Source organism: Salmo trutta, chromosome 12 (genome assembly GCF_901001165.1).
Source record: "Salmo trutta chromosome 12, fSalTru1.1, whole genome shotgun sequence".
Taxonomy (NCBI): Eukaryota; Metazoa; Chordata; class Actinopteri; order Salmoniformes; family Salmonidae; genus Salmo; species Salmo trutta.
The window spans coordinates 70,791,812-70,804,789 of record NC_042968.1 but is presented as its reverse complement, the minus strand read 5'-3'; the positions used below and the strand labels follow the sequence as shown (position 1 = coordinate 70,804,789).

The 12,978-nt window shown below is 40.5% G+C and overlaps 1 protein-coding gene across 1 annotated transcript in view; it reads left to right on the top strand.

The window, feature by feature from the left end:
* The window catches only part of LOC115204090 (astrotactin-2), a 525,217-nt gene that overhangs the window by 190,241 nt on the left and 321,998 nt on the right, over positions 1-12,978 (top strand). Inside the window, exons 6-7 of the mRNA XM_029769397.1 lie at positions 267-413; positions 892-1,059. Coding sequence (XP_029625257.1) covers positions 267-413; positions 892-1,059 — 315 coding nt within the window. The remainder of the gene's footprint in view (positions 1-266; positions 414-891; positions 1,060-12,978) is intronic.

Genomic DNA, 12,978 nt, shown 5'->3' with positions numbered 1-12,978 from the left:
TGTAGCGACCAGCGTTTGTTGTGTTATAAAGTACATTTTTGGTGTTAAGAAGATTGTGTGTGAAAGTAAACTGTTTGATAGTTTTAGACCAACTACAGCGGTTTTGACATGTTGGTGATCCTTTTAAGCCACAGTGCAGATTAAAGAGGCATTTTCAGAAAAGAGAAGCGTTCATGTTCCAGTTTTTTGTGTGCGTTTGAATACATTTCTTGTTGTGTCTTAACAGCTAAAGTCATATTTTGCATGTTTTTTTTCCCTGCCCTCAGGTTGTCCACACAGTCCGATGAACAAAGCCACTCTGACGTTGATCACCATCAGTACGTGTGTCCTGGCTGTGGTTTACGGCACGCAGCTCTCCTGCTCTCTCACTGTCAAGGTCACTCTCCACGTGCCTGAACACTTTGTCGCCGACGGTCAGTATCCCCCATCAACTCTCTCTCTCGCTCTCTCATAAACATGCCCACTGTGTCAAAACTGCATCAGGGAATACATGCTGACAGAATAAGCAAATATACTAGATAGTCTACAGTGGAAGTAGCATCAATACCTTCATTAAGCATGCTAATTGTGCTGTAGATAACATTTTCATTGAAATGTATCTTCAAAAGACGAGACTTATAATATTGATATTGTTTAAGGCTCATTATTTTCAAATTGTAACTAATGCATAATTGAATATCCAGTTTGAATATCCAGTTCTATGGCATATCCAGCTACTGTAGTAGGAAGAAAACAGCCAGGTTGTTAGCAGTAGAAAATCTTCACTCTAATAAACCTGGGTATGTTATACTGAGCAGTGAATGATGGATGATCCTGTAGTACTTCACACTACATGATCAGCTGAGATAAATGTGATGAGTAAAAGTGTGTTCTATTCTCTTTTGGTTCCAGGAAGCAGTTTTGTGGTGAGCATGGGCAGTTTCCTGGATGTGTCTAACTGGCTGAACCCTGCCAAACTGACCCTTTATTACCAGACAAACTCCACCACCCAGTGGATCAGAGACTACTGTGGCCAGAGGACCACTGAGCCCTGCGAACAGTTGTGTGACCAAGAGACAGGTTAGTATAACACACACACACACAGAGAGAGAGCCACGTATATGTCCCTGCTGCAATCCCCAGACAGTTCCCTCGGAACAGAACATTGTCTCAAGGTTCGGTGGTATATAACACGGCTGGACTGAGGGTTACACGCTGATGGGATCTCTTCGGCAAATACATTTATTTGCTCTTGACCTTCAGTGCTAATCTCAGGCTCTGGGTCTCATTCAACCCCTGCCAGCCCCTGTTAAGAATCAAACAGATAAGAGTGGCCAATGTCACAGAGTACTGTGTGGAGAATATTACCCTCCTCTCCACATCATCTCAATGTGCTTTTAGCACAGCATCGGGCTTGACATTTAGACTTGCTGTCTGATAGCTTTGATACTTCCCTATCGCAGACCCCTTTCTTTTCACACCAATACTGAAGTCTATAGACTTTTAAACATCTTTCCTTCAACCTTAAATTTCTTATTAAAGGAGCCCCCTGAGACCCTAAAAGGTGTTGTCAGACGTGAGTTATTATGAATGATGATGAATTAGCGCTGCGACTAAGCTAAGTAAACAGTAAAGGTTAATAAAAGTGAAGGTGAGGCAAGGAAATGGGGTGTCACACTCCACGGGTTTATGCTACGTTCGTGGAAACCCTGGAACTCTGCTGAGATCTATAGAATAGGGCTATTGAATGCTGTATCAGGGATATCAGAGGAATATTTGAGGGGTCTAGGAGGGCAAGTGGTCTCTTTGAGAGATGGCAGGGACCCAAGAATGATTCCAATAATGGTTTGAGGCTAGACGGGAATGGTGATGTCATTTTGATGGCGGGTTGACTTGAAGTTCCTGTTTGATTATAATTAGGGCCTAGAGTTTTTCCTGGCATCTTGACAGGATCAGGAAAAACACGGCCCTAGTAATAACTATAACTTGACTATAAACTCGCCGTACACAGTTGCATGAACTATATTTTTGGTGCAAGTAGGAACAAGTCAGCATCGAGAGCCGTTCAACATTACTATCCATTGTGTGTTTAAACTATTTGACACCTCCACCGTCGAAACAATCACTTGCCATTTTTCAATGGATAAATGTCTGTGAAGAAAAACACACATATTTAGCATAACCACTCCATCACTCACACACACAGCCAACCGCACATGGGGCAGATGCCTGGCCAACTGTAGTAGGATTCTAATTTGAACAATTGCTCTCCCTTATTAAATCATTCAACATGGGCCACTGTGGTCCAACCTAATGGCTCATGCTCCTGTATTTATGGGCTTTAATCGCCATCAGCCAACAAAAAGGTAGAAGACCCCTTGGTAATGACCATTAGAGTCAATAGGTTGGAACGCTATCAAAGCCCTATCCCTCACTAGTTCACTAGAGTCAGGGTGCAGAATCACTGATTTGCCAGATGTGTTTTGTTGATTCGTTCCTCTATTTTTCTTCATCAATTACCCCCACTTAGTGACTAGTGTGCGTTGAAGGGCCAGTGTCATGTAAATGTGAAGTGTTACTTTAGTTTTTAAATCTAGTTCTCACAGAGTGAGCAGAGAGAGGCTTCGCATTGTCCAAGCCCCTGTACTATAGAAACTCAGCCAGGTAGAGAAATCTTCTCACCGGGGTGGAAAACCATCACTTCAGAACCATCACTTTGTGTTATAATCATCAATCTGGATGCTGTGTCTCAGAAAGGAAGTTGTCTGATATCAGATTAATTAAGGAGGACATATTCCACCGCAGGCCTGTGGAGTCCTGGGTGGGGGGCCTAACCGACATGTATGTGGGTTATAACGGGATGTTTGTAACAGTCTGTCAGCACCTGGTCCATGGGGGGCCAGTCTGGCGGATATTGTTGTCTGGAGCATCAGTAAACCAAATGATGTCGGTTTAATCAGTATTGAAGTTGTAAAGACCTTCAGTCAAAACTGGCTTAAAGCGTTCTGTCTCTTTATATAAAGAAAGACATCTGAGGAAATTAAGTTGAACATCTTGTTCTGTTCCACAGTTTATTTGAAACCACATGAAACACACAACACAAAAACAGTTTTCATTAAGCTATTCCTCAAATGAACTTTTTTATGCTGACCCAGTCCCCAATTACTAAATATATATTTATATTTTTAAATAAGACTGTAAAAGTCCACATGGTGGAACATGTCTGGTCCCCTGGGTGGGATACTTCCCCCTGTCATAATGTAGAGGAGCCAGTCTAAGCTTATTAAAATGAATTACATGCTGTATTGTATGTGCAATTTATATCACCCCAGACAAGGGCATGTTGAGGACTGATGCATAATGGAATATAGTAGGAGGCCACTCAACATGCCAGACATGAACTGATGAACTTGGCACTGGCAGCACCCTCTGTCTGTGTCAGTTGGTAAGAAGGCCAACTGTTTTATTCAAATCTTGACCGGCAAATCACTATGTCCTGCACATAGAGTGCCATCAGAAAGTATTCATACCCTTTGACTTATTCCACATTTTGTTGTGTTACAGCCTGAATTTAAAATGAATTTAAATATTTTAAAATATCTAACCCATCTACACACAATACCCCATAATAACAAAGTGAAAACATGTTTTTAGAAATGTTAGCAGACGTATTGAATATTAAGTACAGAAATATATCTAATTGACATAACTATTCACACAAGTCTCTAAGAGCTTTGAAGACATGGATTGTACAATATTTTTTTATTAAAAAAATTATTCAAGCTCTGTCAAGTTGGTTGTTGATCATTGCTAGACAACCATTTTCAAGTCTTACCATAGATTTTCAAGTCAATTTAAGTTCAACTAAGCCACTCAGGGACATTCAATGTCCTCTTGGTAAGCAACTCCAGTGTATATTTGGCCTTGTGTTTTAGGTTATTGTCCTGCTGAAAGGTGAATTAATTTCCCAGTGTCTGGTGGAAAGCAGAGTGAACCAGGTTTTTTTCTAGGATTTTGCCTGTGCTGAGGTCCATTGCATTTATTTTTTATCCTTAAAAACTCCCAGTCCTTCACGATTACAAGCATACCCATATAATGATGCAGCCACCACTATGCTTGGTACTCAGTAATGTGTTGTATTGGATTTTCCCCAAAGATAACAAAAAGTGAATTGCTTTGCCACATTTTTTACATTATTACTTTAGTGCCATGTTACAAACACAATGTATATTTCGGAATATTTGTTATTTTGTACGGGCTTCTTTCTTTTCAATCAGTTAGGTTAGTATTGTGGAGTAACTACAATGTTGTTGATCCATCCTCAGTTTTCTCCTATCACAGCCATTAAACTCTGTAACTGTTTGAAGTCCATGCATCTTATTAAGCAAATATTTACTCCTGAACTTATTTAGCCTTGCCATAACTAATGGGTTGAATACTTATTGACTCAAGATATTTCAGCTTTTCATTTTCTATTAAATTAGTAAAAATGTCTGAAAACATAGTTTCACTTTGACATTATGGGGTATTGTGTGTAGGCCAGTGACACAAACACGTTTAGCCATTTTAAATTCAGGCTGTAACACAACAAAATGTGGAAAAAGTGAAGGGGTGTGAATACTTTCTGAAGGCACTGTACAGTAGCTAAACGACTATTCTGCTAAATTGGGAAACATAGGGTAGACATATTTTAAAGGTTAGTATTTTAGTCAATACAGCTATTACTTTTTCAGATAATCTGAACTGCTGTATGTAATGTTCTTGGCATGCTGTTTTCTTGTGCTGTTATTAATAATATGGTTATGAAATGTTAGCTTTCTATTTCCCGTAGGATGTTCTATTACCCATAGACATTCAGCCTACCAAAATAGCATGCTTCAATTTATCTGCTGTTTTTCCTCTGCAATTTAAAAGCCAATGTTTTCACGATGGTTAGGTACACTGCACAGAGCATTTTCTCTTGCTCGCTCTCACTCTCTTTCTCTCACTCTCTCTCTCTCCCTCAAAAGGAAAAGGACTGTTCGAGTCAGTAATTGGCAACAAATGCACTATCTCTTTGGAGGCTTCTCATCTCTTCCTAGAGGGAATTTAAAGTCGTTCCTCAAAAGAGCACATTCTCATGTTTTCATCTGCGTCATCCAGTGCACAAGTAGACCCAGCAGAGAGGAAATGGAGACACACTTTCTTTATGCTGTTTTCCTCTCAAAGTGTGTCTTTGTTCCGCTCGTCTGGGCCTAGAACCTGGATGGCGTTCTGTGTGTGTGTCTGTGAGAGTGTGTCCACAAAAGCGGAATTGTGGCACAGAGAAGGAAGGGGAGAAAATGGAGATGGGAGAAAGAGAAGGGGATGTGTTGACATAATTGAAATGATAGCTTTCAGCGAGCTAGCCCCCTTTTTGATACACAAGCAGCCGAGCATGTGTGAGATAGAACTCTGAGGATATATAGAGTACCAGTCAAAAGTTTGGACACACCTACTCATTCCAGGGTTTTCCTTTATTTGTACTATTTTCTACATTGTAGAATAGTAGTGAAGACATCAAAACTATGAAATAACACATATGGAATCATGTAGTAACCAAAAAAGTGTTAAACAAATTAAAATATATTTTATATTTGAGATTCTTCAAAATAGCCAGCCTTTGCCTTGATGACAGCTTTGCACACTCTTGGCATTCTCTCAACCTTTCCTTCTTAATGCGTTTGAGCCAATCAGTTGTGTTGTGACAAGGTTGGTGTGGTATACAGGTGTGCCATATAATGCAAAATCCATATTATGGAAAGAAAAACTAAAATAAGCAAAAAGAAACGGCAGTCCATCATTACTTTAAGACATGAAGGTCAGTCAAAAATTTCAAGAACCATCAAGTGCTATGATGAAATTGGCTCTCATGAGGACTGCCACAGGAAAGGAAAGGAAGACCCAGAGTTACATCTGCTGCAGAGGATAACTTCATTAGAGTTAACTGCACCTCAGATTGCATCACAAATAAATGCTTCACAGAGTTCAAGTAACAGACAAATCTCAACATCAACTGTTCAGAGGAGACTGCGACAATCGTCTATGCAATTATCTCATGGCTCCTAAATCACAGTCCTATCTTGACAAAACATACTTTCATCATTTGTCATATGCAATGTAGAGGATGGAGACTTTGTACATGTAGTGTATATACTTTCCAAGTTACAGTATTTATTTTATAACACTTTTAATGACATCACAAAATAAAAACCAATATGACATTAGTTTTCTATAGCTCACCACTGACCATTCCCCACGTTCTTATGTTAGCAATATTGTTCCAGTATTCGCTTTAGAACGTGTTAGAGTTTCGGCGGGAAACCTCTGTGTAGACAAAGTACATTTCTCTGTGAAATTTGTGGTGGGATGTACTCCCTCCTTGAATTTACAACAGGGTGTGAACTGTCAACCCCCCAGCAGCTCCCTCCTCCCCTCTGTGGGTGAGAGAGGGTCTGGTTACTGTCATCCATTGCCAAGCTGATCTGACCCATTCGGATCCTCACAGGACCGTCATGACACCATGCAATTAGAACAATGTGGACTGCAAACATGTTCAAAATATTGAGAAAATATGGGGCAGGCTAATTAACTAACTACAGTGTCTTCAGAAAGTATTCAAACCCCATGTCTTTTTCCACATTTTGTTGTGTTACAGCCTGAATTTAAAGTGGATACAATTTCAATTTTTTTGTCACTACACACAATACCCCGTAATGTCAAAGTGAACATTTACTTAGCAAGTAACATAATACGTTGCATGGGCTCACTTTGTGTGCAATACTTTTTTAATGACTGCCTCATTTCTGTACCCCACATACTGTACAATAATCTGTAAACTCCCTCAGTTAAGGAGTGAATTTCAAACAGATTCAACCACAAAGACCAGGGAGGTCTTCCAATGCCTCACAAAGAAGGGCACTTATTGGTAGATGGGTAAATATACAAAAAGCAGACATTGAATATCCCTTTGAGCATGGTGAAGTTATTAATAACCCTTTCGATGGTGTATCAGTACATCCAGCCACTAGAAAGATACAGGCGTCTTTCATAAATCAGTTGCCGGCGAGTGGAAACTGCTCAGGGATTTACCATGAGGCCAGTGGTGAGATAGGAGAAAACTGAGGATGGATCAACAATGTTGTAGTTACTCCACTATACTAACCTAATTGACAGAGGGAAAAGAAGGGAGCCTGTACAGAATAAAAATATTCCAAAACATGCATCCTGTTTGCACCAAGGCGATAAAGTAATACTGCAAAACATTTGGCTAAGAAATTTACTTTTTGTCCCGAATACAAAGTGTTATGTTTGGGGCAAATCCAATACAACACATTACTGAGTACAAATCTCCTTATTTTCAAGCATAATGGTGGCTTCACCATGTTATGGGTATGCTTGCAATCGTTAAGGACTGGGGAGTTTTTCAGGATAAAAATAAATGATTTGGAGCTAAGCACAAGCAAAATCCTAGAGGAAAACCTGGTTCAGTGTGCTTTCCACCAGACACTGGAAGATGATTTCACCTTTCAGCAGGACAATAACCTAAAACACGAGGCCAAATCTACAATGGAGTTTCTTACCAAGAAGACAGTGAATGTTCCTGAGTGGCCGAGTTACAGTTTTGACTTAAATATACTTGAAAATCTATGTCAAGACCTGAAAATTGTTGTCTAGCAATGATAAACAACCAATTTGACAGAGCTTGAATAATTTTGAAAAGAATAATGGGCAAATGTTGAATAATCCAGGTGTGCAAAGCTCTTAGAAACTTACCCAGAAAGACTCACAGTTGTAGTTGCTGCCAAAGGTGCTTCTACAAAGTTTTGACTCTGGTGTGAATACTTGTGTCAATGAAACTTTTCTGTATTAAATTTTCTATAAATTTGCAAAAATGTCTAAACATGTTTTCACTTTGTCATTATGGGGTATTGTGTGTAGATGTGTGAGCAAAACATATATTTAATCCATTTGGAATTCAGGCTGTAACACAACAAAATGTGGAATAATCAAGGGGTATGAATACTTTCTGAAGGTACCGTGGGTTATGAACGGACTAACATTCAAATTGGAGTTGATGACAATGCAATACACAAAAGACCTTAAATACACAACTTGAAGCAACCACATATTTAGCCATGGAGCACGTTCTGATTGGTCAGTGAGGGGACAAGCCTCGACACTCCCACAACGCATTTATTCATCCAAATCCAGCCCTTTCGCAAAACACCTCCAGCTACTGTGCCCATAATTCCGGTTGTGAAAATAGGAAAAATATTTCTGACACAACCCCGAACCTATAACGCTACCGCCAGCACTAAGATTTACCATTGCTTCAGGTTTGTCAACATAGAGCCCCCTTTGTCTTTGTACAAAGTCTCACTTCAATGTTCCCTTGCAAAACACCTCCCTTCATCCACCTATAGTACCACTCCTCTTTCCATAACCTAAAAATGCACACTACACTAAACCAAAAAGAAGTCCCGCCACCCCTAGCCTCAACATCATTTGTGCTCACTCATTTTCTTGCCAACTTGTCTTTACTGGCTCACGGTAAGGTCTGGGAAACAATCGGTGCAATGTGCAGTGTTGTAAACTAACCACTGCTGGGAGAAAGAGGAGCACCTGATAAGCAAGCTGTCATGGAAAAAAAAGAAAGCGAGCGAGCGGATCTAAATTAATTTCCTGCCCCTGTGAACTTGCCTCTGCACCGAATGAAAGTCAAATGCCTGAGAGGGAGATAAAGCCCAGAGACTTTGAAGGAAGCAAACAAACGGCACGTGATAACACATCTATTATGAAAACACTACGCAGCGGCATTATCTGAGGCGGCGGTTCCGAACGCATGCCTCAAAGCAAAAGTCAATATTTGTGGTGATGAGGCTTCAATAGAAACCTGATAACAGAGAGGGCTAGTGTTTGGACTTCTCAAATGCAGTTAGAAATGACTGTTTTAATGATGCATTACATTTTAGTTTCCCTCCTTTTAACATGGTGATGTGCAAGTCTAATTTTGTGAATCAGAGTTGAGTGGAATAACTTGTCACGTCAATCAACAAACAACTAAAGTCCTTTCAAAATACGTTATTTACCCAACAAGGGGTGCGAGTGCCAATTACAAGGATACTCCTATGCACCTACAAGAACACACATTTCACTTTACATCCCCTCTCAGTGTTATCACCAGCAAGGCCAGCTGCAGTCGTTTTACTCAGGTACCTCGAACACTGTCTCTGTCTCACTCCACCACCCCCTAATGCCACATCCCGGTCATTAACACAACATTGTGTCACCCTGGCTTGTTAAACAATCTCCTGGCCTCCTCCCTCCTCCTCTTCCTTCCTCCTCCTCCTTCATTCTCCTCTTCCTCCTCCGTGCCTTAACTATCCTCCTCCTCTCATGTGAGGTATCACAGTGGAAGTCAATGGATGAAGGACCTCCACTGGCCCCGTGTATACAGATCTCTCCTTGAGCCCTAGTGGTGTGTGAATTGGTTTTGGCCGGAGCCAGCTCAATCACACACAGGCACAGGCACCTGTACACACACGCAAAGGCATACGCGCACCCACCTACCCACCCACACAGTCAAACACACACACTCCCACCGGCTTATCAGCAAGACCACAACACCTCCTCTTCCAGCCATCGTCCATGTTAGCACATCTGAGCACGGGGAGGATACATGTGAAATAACACGATCACTCTCGCTCACGACTTCATATAAAGCCAAGCCCAACCTCCTTTCCGCCCTTTATTTTCTCCCCGCCAATAATAAATACTCCCAGGTTCCTACCGCAACTAATAGGTGCTGAAATGTCCGGGTTGTTCTGGCTTTATCAGCCCTATTTATCCAACCCACCGCCCCACCTGCCCTCCCAGGACATGGTGTCGATGATGAATCTCCTCAAGATCCCAAAACAGAATTGCTTCCCCCCTGGAATGGTGTAACAGTAGAAATATGCATCAGGACAACAATATCTCTTTCCCCTGCCCATGCTGTGAACCTTGAAATGTGAAAATTGCCCACATGGCCTGTGCAAGATAGGAATAGCATTCTAATGAAACGTGTCATTAATCACTTCAGGTCGGCTGCAGGGAAAGAGGAGGAGGGAGATGATTAGTTACTGGTTTCTAGTGAACGCTCCATCTACTTTTTTTTTCTTCATTTTGGCTTTAATTTAGAAAACAAGAAAAGAGAAAACAAGAAATGTGCTGATGATGAGGGATTTTTGTTGCCAGTAGCATTTGTAAAATAGTTTGTTGTGAAGATTTTGTTTAGAGGTTTGGAGTGGGAGATGAAATGAGCGAGTGAGAAATGCTGGGGCAATTGTGTGTGCGTGTGTGCATGTGTGTGAGAAAAGAGAGTGAGAGATAGCAAGAGATCCAGTGAGAGAGCGATGCAGGAGAGAAGTATGTTTAACAGCAAGGGGTGGCTGAATTGGCGAGAAAGTGGAATGTGTGAAGATGAAGACCTATTCTGGCTGAGAGGGCTGATTTGACTATCTGCTGTTTGGTTAACAGAAGCTGGGAGCTGTAAGTAGCAAGGCGTTTCTGAGCTGTTAGCTGTAGGAAGGATAGCATCATCTCTTTCCTCTCCATGGTGCACCATCTTACAATAAAACCACCTGCTATTGTTACTAAAAAAGCAGTGTTTCTATTAGTTTGACTTTTATGACTCAATGCCAACATCGTAAAAAAAGGCATTCATCATAAATACAAACTTTGAAGTGATATTTCATTTAGTTCTTAAAATAAATAATTGTGAAATGCTAGAGATAATTGCTTTCAATTTCCCTTTCATCAGGTAGCACATTCTCACATTATTAAGGCAGTAGCTGTTCCCTGCTAGCCGGTGTGCTATGTCCCCGGCTCATAAACTCACTTAATGAATTATTAAGGACTTGGTGATAAAATGTGAATGGCATTTCATGACTCCGGTTAATATGTTTCTTCCAATGTTATGCCCCTCCGAGGGACCATAGGGACCAGTCAACAGGAGGGTTACTCTGTGCAATGCTAATGTTATGGCCGACTCTAACCCACAATGACTATGCATTTTATAAGCTTTTCACACCATGGGGCAATGCATTTGAACCCTGCACAAAGCTCCATAAATGCAGTTCGACCATTTAAAATCAATGGTGACCATGAATTCATTGATCTGTGAATTTAGTTGTGGAGGGAATAGGTAGTCTGTAAAGGGCTTTGAACAGTAAACCTGAATGCTCAGGTCAATATACTGTTTTATGCTGATAGGACTAATAGGATCAAAACTCTTTTGATTATGGAGAGAAAGTTTGAGGTCACATTCTTGTTATGCTTCTGTAGATACCAGGAGCGCCATAAATACATTTACAATACATAAATACATCATATTCCCAGTTGATGTGTGACTAATAATTGTTCATTTGTCTTGTTGCATACAGTTGACTAATGTGTGGGCAGTAATGGTTAAAGACTCAATCTTCCATAGTTCCGATTGTTTTAAACAACCAAGTTTAGTATTTTAGGCCTCCGTTGGCTCACTGGCCCTTATGAAGGTAATGTAAGAAATGCTTCATTTAGACAAACTAGCTGGAAATGAAACGTCAAGCTATATGACTTGTTGGCATGAATTCCAATGTTTGTCCCAAGTGTGAATGCAGACGGCTGAATAATTGGACAGGGCAATCCAAATTTAAATTAATGCACAATTTACATCCTGAATGAACCCATGCTGTTTACAATTTACTTCTGAAATGTTTTAGTTTCATAACCTGACATCACTTTTGTTTCAATTCCTTGCAGTTGTATTTCCAATGTTGTTGCACCAATGCAATATGGCACACACAAAGTCACTGCATCATTGTTTCTATCCTGAAAAACAACCGTTAATAAGCTACTGAGTAAGAACTGTTGTTTTGTCTTCTGTTTTACTCTGACTACCATTTGAACATTGCCATACAAATTAGATGAGGTTAATGAAGAAAATAGTATTGAATAAGGGAAATTGTAGTGAATATCCCATATTCATTTCACCAAGTAAGAGGTGAGGTTGAGAATATAAAAAGTAGTAAGGTATTCTCAATGAGAAAGAATTGAACCGCAGTAAGATGACAATGGCATCGTCATGTTCTTGTCAGCATTTTTGTAAGACTCAAGTGCACCTAGCGGGGGTCGTTTAACAACAGACATTTGTTACTCAATCCCTCGCTCAAAGTGTTACATAGGCCTACAGCAAAACACTGAGCATTGTTCTGTAGCAACCGAGCAACGTTCAGGAAGGAAACATTTAGGAGTGGACTCCGGCTGGGGTGGATGAGACAGTAGCTTAAATCACAAAGCAGCGATAATGCCTGCATTTGTTCCTCTCTCCACTGGTCAAAATGTTCCATAGGCGCATAGAAAACAATTTATTTCTGTAAGGACGGAGGAGCGTTCACAAACACAATGTTATGCAGTAAACTCACGGCTGGGTCAGGGTGAGAGGTAAACCACAGAGCAGCGATAATGCCTTCATGGCAGGAGACACAGAAGGAGCTTTCCCCTCATTCAATGTTTGCTTTTTCTATTTGTTTTTGTGTTTTATGAATCTGCCGCCTCATATCTTCTGACAGATCATAAATCAGCACCCTGAGGCATGGGCAGAAAACCCCTGGCGCTTTAACACTACTTTGATTCTGTATGGATTAAAAACATGGAGGGTGGGAAATGAAAGGGGGGGAAGAGAATACAATGAATATAATTAGCCTCCTTTGACTCTTTTCCCATTTTTTAAGACTGTGTTACTTCTTTGTTTTTTGTTGTTGAGTTTTGTAGATACAGTGTTTGCGGCTTTATACTTTATGCTTTACACCTTTGCTTTCTTTGTGTCATAACTTGTCATTCCACTGTTTATGCTATGTTATTTAAATATACCATTTCAAAGCACCACCCCCTTATCCTTGGCATATATGCTGAGAGTACAAAACATTAGGAACATTTTTCTAATATTGAGTTGCA